The sequence below is a fragment of the Ictalurus punctatus genome, chromosome 5 (assembly GCF_001660625.3).
Source record: "Ictalurus punctatus breed USDA103 chromosome 5, Coco_2.0, whole genome shotgun sequence".
NCBI lineage: Eukaryota > Metazoa > Chordata > Actinopteri > Siluriformes > Ictaluridae > Ictalurus > Ictalurus punctatus.
Genome location: NC_030420.2, coordinates 31,110,981 through 31,130,288, shown reverse-complemented (window position 1 = coordinate 31,130,288; position 19,308 = coordinate 31,110,981). Strand labels below are relative to the sequence as shown.

The 19,308-nt window shown below is 41.2% G+C and overlaps 2 protein-coding genes across 7 annotated transcripts in view; one reads left to right on the top strand and one right to left on the bottom strand.

Annotated features, from left to right (window-relative positions):
* Positions 1 to 9,262, top strand: part of plxnb3 (plexin B3) — a 110,342-nt gene extending 101,080 nt beyond the window's left edge. For all 4 annotated transcript variants that reach the window (XM_017467483.3, XM_053680420.1, XM_017467484.3 and 1 more), the window contains 6 exons: positions 667 to 827; positions 2,772 to 2,919; positions 3,145 to 3,209; positions 3,345 to 3,420; positions 5,004 to 5,078; positions 5,184 to 9,262. In XM_017467483.3, coding sequence (XP_017322972.1) covers positions 667 to 827; positions 2,772 to 2,919; positions 3,145 to 3,209; positions 3,345 to 3,420; positions 5,004 to 5,078; positions 5,184 to 5,288 — 630 coding nt within the window. In that variant the 3' untranslated portion in view covers positions 5,289 to 9,262. The remainder of the gene's footprint in view (positions 1 to 666; positions 828 to 2,771; positions 2,920 to 3,144; positions 3,210 to 3,344; positions 3,421 to 5,003; positions 5,079 to 5,183) is intronic.
* Positions 9,263 to 10,766: 1,504 nt separating this feature from the next.
* Positions 10,767 to 17,940, bottom strand: LOC108265313 (plexin-B3). 3 transcript variants are annotated; one of them, XM_017467499.3, is made up of 5 exons: positions 17,695 to 17,940; positions 13,651 to 14,187; positions 12,164 to 12,264; positions 11,816 to 11,948; positions 10,767 to 11,214 (listed from the first exon to the last, which is right to left on the bottom strand). In XM_017467499.3, the coding sequence occupies exons 2-5, from the start codon at positions 14,167 to 14,169 to the stop codon at positions 11,182 to 11,184; spliced, it is 786 nt and encodes a 261-aa protein (XP_017322988.1). In that variant the 5' UTR covers positions 14,170 to 14,187; positions 17,695 to 17,940; the 3' UTR covers positions 10,767 to 11,181. The 3 variants fall into 3 exon arrangements, with proteins under 3 accessions (XP_017322988.1, XP_017322990.1, XP_047011685.1); XM_017467501.3 differs by having other exon boundaries at positions 10,767 to 11,202; XM_047155729.2 differs by lacking the exon at positions 17,695 to 17,940 and adding an exon at positions 14,296 to 17,679.
* Between the last annotated feature and the right edge of the window lie 1,368 nt (positions 17,941 to 19,308).

Below are 19,308 nucleotides of genomic sequence, written 5' to 3'. Positions count from 1 at the left end.
CGTCCATGTATTAACGCATGAAAACTCACCCGGGAGCTCTACAATTTTTTTTTTTTTTTTTTTTTTGTCAAGCATCATTTGTTTTATTTTACATCCAGCTAGGTTTGAAAACGAGGCATCCTGAGCCCCACTGTCCTCACTCCCACTGATCACTCCCCACATCGCTCCGGTTCTCATTTGCATGAGGAGAAGCTGCATTTAGCTATTATGCTGCTCATAGCTGGAGCTGACTTCCAGAAGACCGAAAATCCATCTATTTTTAAGTCCGTTCTCTTATGCCTTTAGATGAGAACTCAGGGCAAGCATTGCGCTGCACTTTGTATTGTATTTTATTTTCTAATTTACGTCGTAGTGCATCCCTTTTCTTTCACTTTCTTTTGAACTTCATCCCGCTGTTTTATCGAATCTCTTATGCTTAGTGAATTTTACTTTGGTTTTATTCTATTATATGCTCATCTCTCCTCAGCGTGAACTGAGTCACCAGTTGCTAAAGCTTCCGTTGCTTTAAATCTGCATCTGTCAGGGAAAAGAAATGACTTCCTAACACTTTGTCACATCACGAGTGCCGGTGTGAACACGGGGTTGCGTCACTCGGTATTGCTGTCAGTGTCACTGTCAGTTTATTCACTGCTGCATTGCGGTATGTGTGTGTGTGTGTGTGTTCAGGGAACTCTGCAGAAGTTTGTGGACGACGTATTTGTAGCTATCCTGAGCACCAAGCGGCCACCCCCAATTGCCGTCAGGTTTTTCTTCGACTTCCTGGATGACATGGCAGAGAAGCACGGCATCGATGACCCAGAGACCGTACACATATGGAAAACGAACAGGTATACACTACAATGTCTGTACACCATTAAAACTACACGAGTTTCGGAGATATGTGTTTGATTTTGTGAACAAAGGTGATGCTGTGCTTGTTCGTTACAGCCTAGTGTTTCCCACAGATCTGAAACAAACTAATTAGACAGGGTTAAGAGGACAGGGAGGAGATTCTGGGGGCATACGTGCAGCTCCTAATATGTGTTGCATATAATTTACAGATATCTTAGCTATGACAGATAAGACGGATATTAGAAACAACATCGACTATTTATATATGCTGCACCTGCATCAGCTCAACTGTTAGGGCCTCTTGGTATCTACCGTCTATCTCGCTGCATCCCAATTCGCCCACTATCCGTCCTGAATAGTATCCGAGATTAGAATTAGTGTGTCCCAAATCGTATTATATTGAAACTGGTATCCCAAAGGTACACCCGGATGGTCTACTATTTCTGGTAGACGTTCAAAGCGTGGATCCGTGGATACTTTTTCGGCTAATGTCGCCCACAACTCCTCGCGCCAGGGAGGAGGAATTTTGTGACTGTTTCGCTTTGCCGAATTCAAGAACGCATTTTAGAGAGGCGTAAATGAAATGTGGAAAAACAACTCAAGGGAATGGTAAATGAAATTGTATAGTATAAATGATGTAAGGAATAATGAACGAAGTAAAGCTGAAACGCTACGAGGAGGTGTTTACGGTGACGGTGTGCGTAACTACGCAACGACGTTACGTGACGTATGACGTATGTGTGTGAGTATGTCCTTGTAGTACTTGCATACTTTTTTACTACACACTCAGAAGTATGTACTTTTTCCTCACAAAAAGAGTACTTTTAGTGCACGGTATAAGTAGGAGAATTGGGATGCAATTCTGTCTCTCTCTCTCTTTCTCTCGCTCTCTCTGTACCACACCTCTCTTTCTCACTCTCTCCCCTGACTCTGAGCTGTGGTAATGTCAACACCAGACAGGAAACAAGGTGTTGTGTTTTCTCCGAACAGATTAGCAAATGAAATGCATTATTTTAATAAGGCGAGATATACTTGGGCTTTCGGCAACATGCACCACTGCTCATAGAAGGGTTGTCTTCATTTCTGCAATTTTCTACTATTTTATAGTAATAATAATAATGAAGAAGAAGAAAAAGAAATGAATACTATGAAATAACACGTATGGAATTATGCAGTGACGAAGGAAACGTGTTAAACAAATCAAAACATTAGACAACCAGGAGGCCTTAAAGGGATAGTTCACCCAAAAATGAAAATTCTGTCGTCAATTACTCACCCTCGTGTCGTTTCACACCTATAAAACTTTCGTTCGTCTTCGGAACACAAATGAAGACATTTATAATGAAACCTGGGCGATTCCTGTCCCTGCATTAACAGTCCAGTAACCAAAACTTTCAAGCTCCAAAAAGTTCACAGAGGCATCGTAAAAGTAATCCATCTGACTCCAGTGGTTTAATCCCAATTTTATGAAGCGATACGAATGCTCCGTGTGAGCAAAAACGAATTAAAATGAAGATCTCCGACGCGTTGACGAGAGAACCACGACGAGAGCGGTTCATGTTTGGGTGATCTATCCCTTTTAAGTTCTTAAAAAGGCTGAGCTCTTGTTGGCTGTTTCTGAATGAAATTTTAAAATGAATACTACTCATTTGGGGGCGGGAATCTTTTAATAAATAAAAATAACAACGTGTCTTAAGTAGCAAATAACGTTTTATTCGGAAATCAGTTTATATATAGCCGTTAAGTTCACCATTTACATTTGTCATAGAAACAATTTTCAACCATAAGCCTTTATCCAAATGTCCTTATGACAGGTAAAATCCGTATATTCGGTCTAGCGTGTCCAAACTTTTGTCTGGTCGTGTACATGTGGTATTGACTGCAGCCTTTATCTCTGTTAATCAGTCATTAATTTGACCCATTCCTATTCCCATGTCCAGCTTACCTCTGCGATTCTGGGTGAACATCCTGAAGAACCCTCAGTTTGTGTTTGACGTGCAAGTAACAGACAGCGTAGATGCCGTCCTGTCCGTCATCGCTCAGACTTTCATCGATTCCTGCACCACCTCCGAGCACAAAGTGGGACGGGTCAGTAAACTAATTAACCCCCCGAATGCCGGGTCAATGTTCATTAACCATGTGACCTCCTTCCTCGCTGACCTTGTAGTGGACCATGATGGCTGAGCGAGCATGCTCAGAGAGACAGCGGGATGACGGAGCATGTCAAACACTGCATGTTATCAGTACTGCTGTATCAACAGTGGCTTTGAGAACGGGCGAGGGTAACGTGCGCTTTGTTTTGTCACGGTTTAGGATTCCCCTGTGAACAAGCTCCTGTATGCCAGAGAAATTCCACGATACAAGCAGCTGGTGGAGAGGTGAGGCTTTCACAGCATACACGAGCACAATGCAGCTTTTCCAGTATTCACAGACAGGCATGCAGAGACTCTGGCCAATAACACACTCGTTATCAGTGCAGCACTGTTACATTATGTGGTGTGTTTGTGCTGCAGGTACTACAGTGATATTCACAGTGCTGCTTCAGGATGCTATCAGGAGATGAACTCCATGCTCACCGAGTTATCCGGGGTGAGTTATAACACTTACCGCACCATATTACACCAATTCACAATTCAATTTCCAATCTGCAAAGTAACAATTTAATTGTTTAAGGCAATGTAGGGAATAAAATACTTGGTGGTATGATGTTTATAGGAAAATAATCAGCCGTGTGATGTAGGGATGTCACGATACCAAAAATCTAGTAGTTGGTCCCAATACCACCAAAAGTACACGATACTCGATACCACACAGTCAATACCACAGTGTGGTATAAAAAATATATATATATTTTTTTTAAATAAAACAAACTCCTGGAGGACATCCTCCTCTGGCTAATACAGACAAAGAGAGAGAGAGAGAGAGAGAGAGAGAGGGATATTTTACTTATCAAACACTAATGTGCACTAAACGCACGCACACTTACACACACACACACACCTTATACCCTGAATGCAAGCATTATTTTAAATTCACTGATATGGTGGCAGGCCAAAAAGATTTATTAAAAGCATGAACATTTGAATAATTATTAGTGACATTAGGCTACATGTTGCTGACAGGACACGGGCGGAATGGCGATGCATGAGGGCCCATTCGGAGGTAGTTTATAACATTGCAATGTGTTAGCGTCGTTAACAAATTACTGGCTATCGCTAACATCACATGGAGCGTAATGTTAGCTGGTTTCACGGCAACAATGCCAGCTACCTCAAACAAACATAATATAGGGACCGTCTTTAGGTGCTTTGCTAAATTCCAGGTGTTTCCTTGCTTTGTTTGAAATGAAGGATAGCATCGGTTGCACACCGGGAACCAGCTACGGAGCTAAACTTGTCGCCATTTCTGTAGTTTTTCCCCGTATGAGTGTAGGCGTTCTTCTTCTTCTTCTTCTTCTTCTTCTTCTTCTTCTTCGTCTTCTTCTTCTTCTTCTTCTTCTTCTTCTTCTTCTTCTTCTTCTTCTTTACCACTTGTGGACCGACTAAAACACTTATGCGTATTTGCTGCCCCCTTCAGTTCCGGAAGAATTGCAACCTTGGTACTGTCATTACCAACGGTACCAAAGCTACGGCAGAAAATTAGTGTGAGTTAGTAACTTTTATTAACCACCCTAAAGTTGAATATCTACCACGTCAAATAGCCAACAATTTAAATTTATAGTTATTACATTTAATGTTTCTGAAACAAGTTATCACTTACGTTATAGCAGCTATAAACAGTCGTTCTATATGCATAAGCAGCCTCTATTTTATTTTTTATTTTTTTAGCTCGTCGTGTTACCAAGAAACTCCTTTCCCGTGTTGTAGAACTATAAGTTACAGCTTGTGCCTCTGACTGTTACAAAACACTGACACTGGAGACTCCTTCCTCATTACAGAAAACTTTTTCAAATCTGTTCTTGTGGTGCAAGACCGCGTGCAGGTCGTTACTATGGAAACGAGACCGCATTAGTGTTTAACGCGTACGTTAACAACTGTGCATAAAAACTGCCAATCAACACCTTCGGACCGATCAGAAATGAGAATTCACCTTTGCTGCGGTATAAGGATGAATAAATGATGCGCTCTACGTGTATTTGAAGCAAAACGTACATTGCTTTTGTGTGGTTTCAGAGCTTTGCTTCAGAGATGAACAGCTTGGTGGCTCTGCACGAGGTTTATAAATACATCAACAAATACTATGATCAGGTCAGTACCAAAGAAACGCACCTTATGTGTATGTTCTTGTGTATATAATTTATAAAGTGTATTTATGATTGCGTGTGTGTGTGTGTGTGTGTGCTGTGAATGCAGATCATCATGGCTCTAGAAGAAGATCCTGCAGGCCAGAAAATGCAATTAGCCTACCGGCTACAGCAGGTCGCCGCCCTGGTGGAGAACAAAGTCACTGACCTTTGAACTTTGAACCTTTGACCCCTCACCCAACGGAGGAGAGTCTTTGATCAGCTTGGCACGGCTGACGGCAGCCAGATCGGTGCTGCGTGAAATCCCATCGAGCTGAGAAATCCGATTCCCCCACCCCTTCACCTGCACCCCCACTTCCTGCTTCAGCCTTCGGGGAGGTCTTAAGAAAAGGGAAAAGAATTGAGTGAAGCTGAAGCGTCAGCTATTAAGCAGGTTTTTATCACAGAAAGTGTGAGATTTAAAAAAAAAAAAAAAGAAAAAGCACATATAGCCATTTTCATCTGCTAAGCACATCGAACTGTTTTTCTGCTAACGTCACACGCTATTCAGTGCTCGTACGACACGTCCGATGCGTGAACGTGACTTCACGTACGTGTCCGACTCTGCGTAGCTTCATGTAACCTAGCATTCGCGTGATTTTTGTTTTTCGGTTTTGCAGTCTGGAATATTAATGAATCGGGTTCGTAGATTAGCGATTATTAACGACAAACTCGTTCGTATCAAATGATAAATCACAAGCACAAGTGCCATAACAAGTGCAAAACTAGCACGTTTTATTACAGCACAAGGTGTGTGTGTGTGTGTGTGTGTGTGTGTGTGTGTGTGTGTGTGTGTGTGTGTGTGTGTGTCAGAGCAGCTGTGTGTATACGTGTAGGCGTGACGTGTTTTGTTTTTTCTCTTTCGGACGACGTCATTTCAACGTTTAGCTTCGTTTAGACGATTTGTGTGTGAACGAATGAACGCACTCGTAGGGTATCGGACTGAATGAAGCGCTTTTTTCAAAAAAATATATATATTTATATTAGATACCCATAATAACAAAGCAGCAGCGGAACAAGACGCTCAAGAGATGTTACAGTATAGAAGGGTTAATCATATTTACATCGCGCTCGTTAATACTTCCGTTAATTAAACATAACCGAGCGCGATATCCGGAAGCTCAGTTAAAGATGGATCGTCGGTTAATACGGAATTTAAATGTACAACGCGTTAAACTGATCAATAATCTACAATATACAACAAAACTATTTTGTTCTGAATAATTATGTCAAATAATCGTGAGGTCAGTATTGAAATATTGAAAATAATCGTGATCAATTTTACCCAGGCCGATTCTTTGCTGCTGACTTCGATGAAAAGATCAAAGTAATTCCACGTACTGAAGCCTTAGCACAGATTTAACCTCTTTTTTTTTTTTTTTTTTATGTGACAAAACGACGAAACTGGATTAGGGACAGCCTGTAGGCGGGGTGTGGAGGCGTTTCTAGACGAGCGGATTTGGCGATAAGGGCGGAGTCGGCGTGGAAGCCGTGTGGACGCTGAATAGAAGAAACTAACTTATTTTTACTGTAAATAGCACTTATTTATACAAGATTACCAAACGTGCCTTGTTTGTAACCTTTAATAACGATTACCGGGTTCCAGTATACAAGCTTGACGTTATTTGCCAAATAGAGAGGAGGAAAGTGCCACAGGATTTGAAAAGACAAAAAGCTGGCCTGGACAGATTCGGCTATTCATACCACTTCTGACGTTTTTAGTTGTTGTTGTTGTTGTTGTTGTTGTTGTTGTTGTGGAGAAACGTGTTTGTTGTTGGAAGCTTCTGTCTCAGGATCACAGCTGCCCTTCTCGGTAATTTCAGTATTGCTAAACGCTTTCCAGTGCGCTTCAGTGTACACTGGTCTGAAGTGCGCAATCTTCAGGCTCATCATTTTTTTCTTCTCTGTGACGCTTGTGTAAATAGAAAAGGTGAAATTTCTTGGTTGTTTTTTTGTTTTTTTTTTGGTTTTTTTTGCCTGTAGCACTTTGTGTTTACACTTTTTGTCTTTTCAGTCGCTTTATAAATGTTTGCTAATGTGTCTCCTGATCGCTTGAATGGGGTGTGTGTGGTGTGTACCTTCGTTCATCCACTCTTGTGTACAGTGAAAAAATTCTGGGCGCCAAACAACCCCAAACCCCCCCCCCAAAAAAAAACCACACACACACACCTATATGTATATACTGTCATATTAAACGAGCTGTTTGTCATTTTTAACACCGCTTATTGGTTCCGATTACATATTTATAGTAAAAGAATATATAAATTAAAAATTGACCAGCCGTTCCCTTTCCCTTTATCGACCCTGACCCCTTATACCGAAACTACAGGCACTTCTTATTTCTTTAACGGCGCGTCCGCGTTTCCTTTCATTGCTTCCTTTTGAACCTTTTCAAGAAGGTGGAGAAGGGAGGCAAGTAACGGAAAGAGATAAAAAGGTGATGCACGTGTATCGCACATGCCTTTTAGTCTAAACATGATTTTTTCAGTTTTTAAACCAATCATGTTAATTGATGCTTAGTTCATGCAAGGATTTGATTTGTACCCATTGTTTACCCCCCCCCGGTTTTCTCCTTAATTTGCTCCCACCCACTACCCAGCTAAACGCTCCTCTGTTATACGACAGCTACGGTATGAACCGAAGAGAGTGAAGGCTAACACGTGCTTCAAAACTGCTGCTCCTGCTGCATCACAGGGCCGCGTAACACACTCGGCGGAAAGCGCTGTCCGCCCTCTTCCACATACATGAGCTCACAGACGCCCACGACTGGCTCGTGCCACTGTGATTAACAGGGGAGAGAGAGTAATCGTTTTGTTTTTTGAATTTGTTTTATTCTCCTTATGTTACACTCTCCAACAAACTATACTTCTGGACAGGAAACACCTGTGTATCGTCGCTTTAGAAGTCTTCGGAACTGATATAACGTATATCGAGGTGGTGGACTCGAACGCCCGACGGACGAACCATGGAGGCGTCGAGTAGAGTTGTATGAAGCGACCTGTATACGCCTTACAGGTTACCTTTTTATAGAAAAGACATGGAGCTTTCTTCCAGCTGGGGGCGGAGCTACTTTTCAGACCGGACAAATGTAAAAAGATGGCTACAACGAAGAAACTAGCCACACCCACTGCATGGCAACGCTACGAACCACAAATTTTTTTTTATTTTTTTTTAAATAAGGTATTTTATTTTCAAATGCTTACAAACTGCACCTTTGTTACAAGGAACTAGCGAATCAAATAATAGTTCCTACTTTAGAAGATTGTGGGGTTTTTTTTAAAAACGAAAAAATGAAAGAAAAAAAAAATAAAATTGTGAGTTGATATTTATTTAGCATATATAATTTAGAAATATCAGGGTTGCTGAACGTAATACTAGAGTACATGCAGAAGGATTGGGTGAATATTCATTTGTTTATACAGTACATGTGCGTTCGCCTGAAATTTGAATGTTTGGCTTCTCAGTGTAGTCTTAATTATTAGAGACGTGTGCATGCATGAGGTTTTTTTGTTTGTTTTTTTTAACTGAGCGCATGATGCTTGTGTCTGTGGTTCACAACCGGCCCGATCGGACAACGTGTGTATGTATAAGCAAGCCCCTGTGTACGGCGACCTCCAGTCTGTGGCCCTCCAGTAAAACACACTTTTCCCCAACAGAAGAAAAGAAAGAAAAAAAAAAGAACTGAACTCTTTTTCTCACTGTACAGTCTGTGACACTGTGTCTTGCCAAATGTGCAGTACTTTTACTGTATTTTACTCATCACGTGACACCAGAGGGACAGTCGATCGATTGTCGATCGAATGGTGTTTGTGGAGCGACTCGCCATATTTTACACACTTTTTTTTATACGAAGGGGGAAAAAAAAAAAAAGAAAATGAGGTAATTTTCTAAAGGAATCAGGGTTAAAAGAAAGCTTCGGCCCGTTGTAAACTTCGATTCTCTTTTGTATTTGTATTGAATATAGTTTGCTAACAGTTGTGTATATGTGCCTGTAAATATCACGAAGGAAAAAAAATTTGTTTGACTCGGATACTTTTCTCCGTCGAAGAGAAATTAAGAGCCAAAAATAATCACTGAAATGAATGAAATCACAATTTGTATGAGAAATTAAAAAAAAATAAAAATAAAGTTATAATTTTAACAGAGGAACTGGCGGTGCTGTTTATTGTTATTTCTTTTCTCCTTTTTTTTCCTCTTCCATTTATTCATCTTCACTGTGCTTTATCCTTGTCAGGGTCACAGTGGGTGCCAGATTGGTATATACTCATCACAGGGGGCCATGCACGCACACGATCACATACGCATAGCGGAAATTCAGAGTCAACAATCCACCTAATAGCGTGTTTTGGACAGTGGAGAAGACCCAGAGGAAACGCACAGACATGAGGGAGAACAGGTGGATCTTTTAGAGTCAATCCCAGGACCCTGGAGTGGATAACGTTGGCGATTCATGGCTCCCGGGAATCTCGTTCTGCCGCGTCTTAAAAACATGTCAGTAGGTGGATTTTCTACTTTAAACTGTAACGTTTGAGTGAACGAGGCCCTGTGGGTTCCCACCTCACACGCAGTGTTTCCTGGATAGGCTACAGCGATCCTGAGAAGGATAGAGTGATGAATGTTGAGTGATTTGACCAGGCCTGTTCTCGTATACGGTTTACATGCTCCTGTTTCAATGTTCTGATTTAGCTGCAGTAATTTCACACTCCTTTGTTTTTCACTTTTTACTTACTTTGCAAGAGTGAAACATGCACTAGCCCCCTCTGCTGCATATGAAAACTTCCACTGCGTTCCTTTCACATATTTGATTAGTCATTGTGGCAGAATTTAGTCAGACGTTGCACTGCGGATAGATAGATGGATGGATGTGTATATGACCTGTCCATCCATCTATCTATCTGTCTTAATGACTAGAGCATTGGCAGAATATATTACTGCTACAGATAAATAGATCCAAACATCCATGAATCATAATGACAGATGGGTAGATGGATGGATGGGATCATCTGTCATTGTTCTTGTTATTGTAGATGGATGGAAGGGTGGACAGATGGATGCATGTGTATATCTAGAGCAGTGGGGTGGACTGTCATTTCACTTTTCATTATGATGGACGGATGGATGGATGAGTATGATCCGTCATTGCGCTTGTCATTAGGATGGATGGATTGATTGACAGATGGATGGATGGATGGATGAGTATGATCCGTCATTGCTCTCGTCATTATGATGGATTTCATTCGGACGCCGCTAGCGAGCTAGTTAGCTTAGCCACCTGTACGTCTTTTATTTCGTCGTGATAAACTGACAAATGATGATTAAAGACACGGATAAATATTTATGCACATTTACCCGAACTCCCCGTTTGTTCAGGCAACATTACAGGACACCTGTATATAGAGGGGAGCCAATTAGAGCTCGTCTTTGCTTCGTCTAGAGTAAGTGAGCCAATCAGACTGCTTGTTGGGTGGGACAAAACCTGAGCGTAAACATTACACACGTGAATACATGTGAGCACCACATCACCACGTTCTACTTGTTACGTCCCTTAGATGTTGGCTAGTGGTAAACGTTTAACGTTTAAAAGGTGCGTGTGGGCGGCTAGCAGCGTTCAGGGAGGCAGTAAACGAAAGAAGAAAACAGACCAAAATCCACTCAAACCTTTATTCCTAATATAACAAGGTGACAAGAAACCAATATTTACAGTATTTACAAAGAACATATAATCCCACAAAATTGTGATCTCGCATTTTAATCTATACTATTACTATATACACCTATGCTAATCTATACTATTGCTTTACTATTACTTCACTATACTATACTGTACTATTAGTTACTGTATATTACTATGGATAAGCATACAGTAGATCACTGTATAATCTTTTGGATAAATTGACGAATCCTACTAATAAACTCGTCAGCTTTCTCGTGTGCTTTCCTGTTTCCAGGCGCAGTGACGGCTGTAGCAGTCTTTCCGTGATGCTTCTTTGCACTTTCACAGTGGCGATGGTCGTGCTTCTTTCCTTACGTTGCCTTGTTTTCCGCTGATTCTCTCTTGGGCAAAGGTTTTAACTGCCTTCAGGAATCTCCTGCACACAAAACTTAAGAGACATCGGTACACAACAGCACTCAGAGCAGGTAAACAGCGACTGGCTGCGTTCAGTGGCACGCTTAGCTTAATTCATTTCTACAAAAGTCCCTGCTGTGTTAAAAGGCACCCTGCTATTTCCCCGCCAGACTCGTCCGTCACAATTTCCCCAACAAACGCATTAATATCATGAACTACCATCGTACTGTGTAAAAGCTTCGGAATCCCATCATAGACGAAACAGCAAGAGTGGTACGTTCCCCCTTTGGGGGTTCGTTTTAAATCCTGGGATTCTTTGCAATGTGAGAACTGCGCTAGCGATAACACTTTGTGCAGCATACAACCGCTAACGTCTCTCAGGAATAACGAAAATACAAAACCAACCCAACAAATTAGCAGCAGAATCTCTAAACACACCACAAACATTTCAATATAAACACATTTAATGTGCTCCGGAGTGGAGTTCTCCCTTAAGATTATTTAAAGGATGTTTTGCTCAGACTGGCGTCGTTCAGGGGTCATGTTAAAAAAAAAATATATAGACACGTGAGTGAACGCTAGGCTAACACGCTGCACTAACATGTGATCCTGTGAGCTGGGGTGCGAGTGTGTACCTGTGTCTGCTCCTCCCGGCTCTGGATGGCTGGATCCAGACTCTGGATGGACACACACTGCCGATCACGACCGTAACTCCAGAGCCAGTGGTGAGGCTGGGAATGCCGGGCACACTCTAGCTTCCAAGTACACCTGAAAAACACACGGTGATGTGCAAAAGGGAAAAAAAACATCAATATGGCTGTATGGATTGTACAGAATCCATTACGCATTATGGATAAATACTGCATTTTTGAGAGCAACAGAGTGGAGAGGTGGAAAAAAAGAGCCGTGACGGGTGAAAGAGAAGGAACAGGAGGATAATATGAGAAAAGAGGAGAGGGGTAGAGAAAAGACAGGAGGCTCACCTGCCCTCTAGTGAGCACCATCCGCAGTAGGGGTCTCGGACAGAGAGGCATGAATGACAGTCTGAATGCCTCTCACACTGAGCTACTGGCAAACGCGTTACCTAGGAAACACACACACACACACACACACACACACACACACACATAGAAGGTTCACGAGACAAGTTCGATCTTTTAAAGCAGTAAAGCTAATAAGACAACAACAACAGCTTTTCGCGCTACCGAGAGACCAGTAAGCACAAAGTCCTCTGCCTTGAAGACTTCGAGACTGTTGTCTGACACTGGAGACTCCTTCCATAAATGTTAAATAAACGTTTCCTAACAGAAAGCTTAACGATATCAAATATCACACAATTCCTTGTTGACTAAGTTTTAGTGATTAAAGCTGGGTTCACATGAGCAATAAATGGGAAGATTCTTTTTGTTGCTCATATGAGGGGAAACATCAGTCTCCTGTAACCATGGCGATGCGGTTATCACTGAATATACACCAAGCAGCCATAACATTAAAACCACCTGCCTAATTTAGTACGTCCGCCTTGTGCGACCAAGACCGATTGTGTAATGACACGATGTCAGCTGTTACATAATTAATATACTGTATTTAATATGTTAAATATATTTTAAATAGGTCATTCACCGACTTCAATTTTTGTTACGCATTTTTAAAGCTTAATAGCAACTTTTTAGTTAGTAAATTGGGGGGAGGGGTCTATACTGTACAAGCCTAACTAAAAGTGATTTTTTTGTGTTCCTGTTGTAACTTGTAAACACTGGCAATGCTTTTTAAGAAAGATCTTGTATGTGTACCTGTGGTCAGCGGCTGTAAGTGGGTCAGAACTCCCACAGGATCGCGTGTAATATACGGAGTAAACACGGCGAGTGTGTACACAGCCCAGGGCCAGCAACATCACTCACACACTGGCAATAACTGCAACTCACCTCTATTACTTACTGCTGTTACACACACACACACACACACACACACACAGTGACACGACGCACAGAGTTGATTTAGTGGTTTTGCATCTCACTACAATGGAAATACCTTACACTGCAGCAGTGCGAGTGAGGTTGTACTAGATTTGTTTGTGTGTGTGTGTGAGTGGAGTTCTCTTACCAAGGGTGCCAATATTAGTAGAGGGCACTGTAAGTATATGCTTCACAAACACACTCTGCAAAGTATTGCCAACTGCATAGTTCGCGTAGGTTCTGAGCCTGGTTATTTCTTTGACTGCTTTACAGGACCTTCGACCTTTGCTTGTGTTTTGGATTCTTTTAATCACTGTTTTAGCCTTGTTTTAAATGTTTCATTTTATTTGTACCAGAACATCGAGTTCTTTAGTCTCTCAACCTTTCATAAGATGAAAGTGTTTTTATTGAGGCTTTTATTGAAATCTTCATTTCCCGCAATATTTAAATATTATTACAGCATAGACTATTAGCACATAATGTAAGTAAGACATTAACGTTTAGCGATGACTCACCGGAGGCACTTGGAGCAGCTTGAGGCACTTGGAGGAGACTTCGTATGCGATGTAGGCCTCCTGCTCTTTGTCTCCTTTTCCTTCCTGTGTGTAGCACAGAAACTGTGCCCGCTCCAGCGCCTGATCCAGCTTCTCCATGCTGTACATGCACAGAGCCGAGCGCCCCGTGGGCGCGGGTGTCGACGCCTGCCCTGCCGCCATGGCGACAAACATGGTGGATTTTCCGAGGAAAGTTCCCATGGCGACCGCCTGTGCCAGGTTGTAGCCCCCTGTGCAGCTCAGTGGTACCTCCACGTACGAGTAAAAGCTGGGGTCTCCGGCGCAGAGGCGTGATATGTATGTCTGATGATAAGCACGTGTTTTCAGCGTATCGAGGTGGTTAAGGCACGAGTCGTGGAGGGAGATGAAGGTCGGGGGGTTGGTGCGGGCAAAAAGGGGCAGTGGGGGCAACAGCAGGAACAGCACCAAGGGCCACCAGCAGATGGTGTGGAGGAGCAGCAGGGGACCAGCAGCCGGCATGGCACCCCCTTACCTGTTCTATAAGAGAAAAAGAGAGGAAACACAAAATAGTTGGAGAGGAACAGAGTGAATAAAAGAGAGAAAAAGAGGGAAATAAAGACAGTAGTTAAGTTAACACAAACACACCAGATATAGCATCTGCACAAAGCCTCATCTCAATCAAACTGATCTTCCCGTCACCGTCAGACGGACAGCACTGGACGCCAGCTCTGACCTGGCATCCCTCTCGGCTAGCCTCAATCAAACTGCCGCCTTTTTGACAGAAAAACTCAAAACAACACCAAAGATACTTCATGTTAAATGCTAAATTACACTTGACCCATGTTGCTAGCTGGCGCTTCTTGAATATTTATAACCCAGTCAAATGTGTGTATATTATCACCAGACTTTCAGGTGTAAAGTAAGGGCACCTGAAACAAGACAAATCAGTAGCTTCAAAAGGAGATGCCATTATATGTCAGGCCTGCTTGGGATGCAAATTTTATTAATTTATGTGAAAGCTCAAAACATTATTTTATTCCAAAAAGAGAAGAAAAAAAAAAAAAACAGTATCAAACGACACCGAGTGAGAGAAAAAAAAAAAGAAGGAGAGTGAGAGAGGCATGGGAGGGGAGAGGAGTCATCTTTAATTCATTTAGCAGCAGCAGAAGTCTTGGGGGCCTGCTGCTGCTTCTGCTGCTTCTGCTGTATGAAAGATGAGAGAGTGGAGTTACCGAGGTCGATCAGTATGCACAACGTTTTACCTCCTCTTCAAACGCTAGTCAGATTAGCCACTTCTTTGCAAGATTGTAGAGACACGTTGTCTATAAGACACGAAGGCGAACATGATTAAAAGGCTTGAGAAAGCTTCGTGCTAAGCAGGACAGTGGTTTGAGAAGATTCTGCAAAGATTCCTGGACATCTGATGGATTTGAGCTAAGTTCAAACAGGCAAACTGACAGACTTTAAAGCATCTAACATCGATAAGTTTAATAAGTTTATCATGAATATAAAATATTCGTAGTGATTAAATAAATAAAGTGGAGAACAAAAGCAAAACAACAGGAAATTATATATTATGTATGTTAAAATGTTATCAAGTTAAGTAAGGGTTATGGGTTATACTTAAGTATTTCACAAAGGAAAATGTAAACATGATTCATGCTCGCAGAGCTGGTACATATTACCCCAACTAAAAAGTGACTAATGTTAATAATGAAGTAAGAAGAGGGGCATGTTTGGCTTAGTTTTAATTTTATAATGCTGCAATCATCGGTGGCACGGTGGCTAAGTGGTTAGTTTATTTGCCTCGCTCCTCCAGGGTTGGGGGTTTGAATCCCACCTCCGGCCTCTGTGTGCACAGAGTTTGTATGTTCTTTCCTTACTTCAGGGGTTTCCTCCAGGTACTCCGGTTTCCTCCCCCAGTCCAAAGACATGCATTGTACTCTGATTGCTATTGTCCATAGTCTGTGATTGGATGTGTGTGTGTGATTGTGCCCTGCGATGGGTTGGCACCCCTTCCAGGGTGTCCAAGTCCCCTGAGATAGGCTCCAGGCTCCCCGCAACCATGTGTAGGATAAGCGGTATGGAAAATGGATGGATGGCCAATAAATGACCAGAGGCAAGGCATCTCCATAGAAAAGACACAAAACAAGGAAATAAGGTAGGTTGTACTCACAGAGTGACTATTATCATCACCAGAACAAAAATGTGAATAAAACAAATTCTACCTACAAATAAGAGGCAAAACATAATCTAACAAATCTTCATAGCTTATAGACGGCCTCTTGAAGTAGTTGTCAGCTCTTCTGCCTTTTCACACTTTCTCAAGTTGTAAACAAAAGGAAATCTTTTGCCTGTAAACTAAAATCCGGAGCGTATTCCAGTTTAAAAAACAAACAAAACAAAAAAAACAGGTTTCTCACTAATGCACTTGTCCTTAGGCATAGCTTAAACCATAACATAGTCCAAATTGCACCTTTAAACTGGGAAAACCCAGAGTCTCTCCCTTCAGAACCCAGTGTGTCTCAGTGGAAGATTTCAATTCAACAGAATTAACAGTTAATAAAAGGTGTTCCACAGGGATCTATTTTAACACCAAATGTTATTTTCAATTGATATAAATGACATAGGGCGAGGGATAAATTCAGCTAGAGGACGCTTGTACGCTGATGACACAGTTATTTACACACTCGCACCCTCTTTGAATCAAGCCATTGAGCTTCTGCAAGATTCTTTCTTGTCATTGCAAACCTTCATTGTCAAAATTAAAGTAGGTTTTTAAGCTCTAAGAAACAAAACAAAAAATATACGCTCTTCACTCGTTGTCGCACTAAAGTAATTGTTCCACATATTTTAACGTTAGAAAGGGTTTGTTTAGAAAAGAGTGAATTGTTATCAATATTTAGGCATATGGCTTGATGAAAAATTGGGTTTTAACGCACGTTAGGATTTCCTTTTTCGTTTAAAGAACCGTTTTTTCTTTGGAAGCCAGAAAGAGAATCGTGCAAAGCTCTTTCCTTTCAGTGTTGGATTACGGTGATCTGATTTATATGTATGAGACTTTATCCTCATTAAATCCTCATGTTGCATTAGGCTTTATAACGGGCGTCTCCTCACACACTCATCATCGTACCTTGTATGAATCTGTTGGCTGGTCCTTCTTGTATCAAAGGAGAAAAAAAATACACATTTACATTTACATTTATTCATTTAACAGACGCTGTTTATCCAAAGCGACTTCCAAATGAGGAAATACAAGCAAAATGCTGTTCTACATGCTGTTGTTTACTGCCAAGGCATTGTTAGCTGCAGTCTTTTATCTTATCACACCTGTAACTATAGCACTAGATCTACTACAAGAATTTCATAATTTTATATTACTAACACTCCCGTCTTTAAATATTTTTAAAAGAATCTTTTACAGACCAACCTGAAGGTAACATGTACTTGTTTTAAGTAATCTTTGACCTGCGGTCATATGAGTGTTGGATAGCCTATAATTTTATTTATGCGTCATTTGTTTTATGAGTTGCATTTTATGTGTTTGCTAAATAGTTTTTTATTTGTATTTTTATTTATGTGACACTATTTGTGCTGCCTTTTTTGGCCAGGACTCCCTGGAAGAAGGGATTTTATATCTCACTGGCGACTATCCTGGTCAAACAAACAAACAAACAAACAAACAAATAAATAAAGTGAGCGGTTTTAAAGGGAAATGACAAAGCTAAAACACCTGGACGGGTCTGGATGGACAGGAAGAAGCCGGAAAAAACTTTTACTAACACGCAAAATAATAATAAAATAATAATAATAAACACTTCGGGGTTAAAAGTACATACTGTACATAGTACTTCCTGTAACTAATGGCAACAAGATGACCAGAAAATCCTGTATTTGTCAGGATTTTCACATTTAAACCGCACCAAACTAAGCCATATTATTCATAGAGTTTAAAAGGTCATGAGCTAACTGTGGTAATAACGGAAATAACAGTAACGTTCAAATTTGAAACAGAACCGTCCTCGCGCGCACAGCACTACTTACTTTATTACTTCGCCACCCCCGAGTTTTCAGTCCCTTCAACAGTGTAGGATAGAGAGGGTCGTCTTTTTATATTTTTATTTTCAAAATTCCAAAAAGTAAACGTTTAAGAATAGAACCGGAAGTCCGACAGGGCGCACAAACCACATCAACACAGCAACTTGCGGCTGAGATCAAAGCCACAGCAGCACCCCAAGCCGAACCTCCTCTCCTGTGTGTGGGCGGAGCTTCCACCAAGAAATAGATCGGTATGCAAATGAATATTCAATTATCTCAAACAGCCACGCCCACCACCCTCCTGGGAGACTCCCTCCCTGACTTTTCATAACTGGCACGATTCTCTGTTCTCTGTTTTATTTCTCCTGAGATTTAAGAACGAAGTGCGGGCTGATTTTGTGGGATTTTAAAGGCTCCTGCTGATTTATCAAGTTATTTATTCTTTATTTATCCTTTTTATTTCAAATGTCCAGGGGTATCAGGGCGGTAACCAGGATCAACATTTTAGTGAGGTGCACATTACAGAAGTGTGTAGAGGGAGAGGTTTAATTACAGAGAGGTGTGAGGCGAGCGTGCTAACCACGTGTTTCTTGAACAGTTTATTTTTATTTTAGTTTATTCAGATGAGAGAGGATTGGTGGTGCAAAGGGTAGTCTTGCCACTTCACATCTCCAAGGTCAGGGGTTCGATCCTGAACTCGGGTTACTGCCTTCTTCTTCTTCTTCTTCTACTTCTTCTTCTTCTTCTTTTGTTTACTGGCAGTTGGCAGACCAGCTTTTGGTGCATTACCACCACCAATTGAACTGGAGTGTGGAGCATCGATGGGATATTAAATTATTACTCTACATAATAAATAAAAAATAAAATAAATAAATAATAGAGGGGGAAAATACAAATAAAAATTATATTCTTGCCTCGATTCCTGTTGCTTTTTACAAGCCCAAAACTGCATTTTTCACTGGTATTCTCCCATGCTTTTTTGCCAGCAGATTTTTCGAGAAACAATATTATTTTCCATTTCCTGCAACTTTGCCTGCGTTACTTGCTTTTCTTTGTTACATCCTGTACAGTGTATAAGAATGTGTTCAACTGCTTCTTTTTCATTGCTCTTACTGCATATTCCTGTGGGATGCTTATTGATTTTATGTAAATTTGCACTGAACCCTGTGTGTCCTTCACGAAGTCTGGTAATTAATGACTCATCCTTTCTTCGTAATACAGAAGTCAATTCTCCAGTTCCCACTTTTTCCCCGAATTTTAAACAGATGCCTCCCAGTTTCCTCTCTTTCCCTTAGATTTTGCCAGATGTTATTTATCGATTTACGAATACAAGTCTTGGCTTCAGTTTTACTCGTATTGATGGTGATCTCTACATTACAGCATTTAAGTGAGTTCGCAAGTTTATCTACCATCTCATTACCATCCACTTTTGCTATAGTTACTGTGGTCCAGTTCCACTGACTGGGCTAATCTAGCCCCTATCCATCCAAGGCTTTGGCTGTTACCTTGAGTATGTTCTCAGCATACAGCACTGAACACAGACTTGCTTGGGTGTCCATCCTTATGACCCTTTAATACCCAATATTTACATTTACATGAAATTTACGGCATTTGACAGAC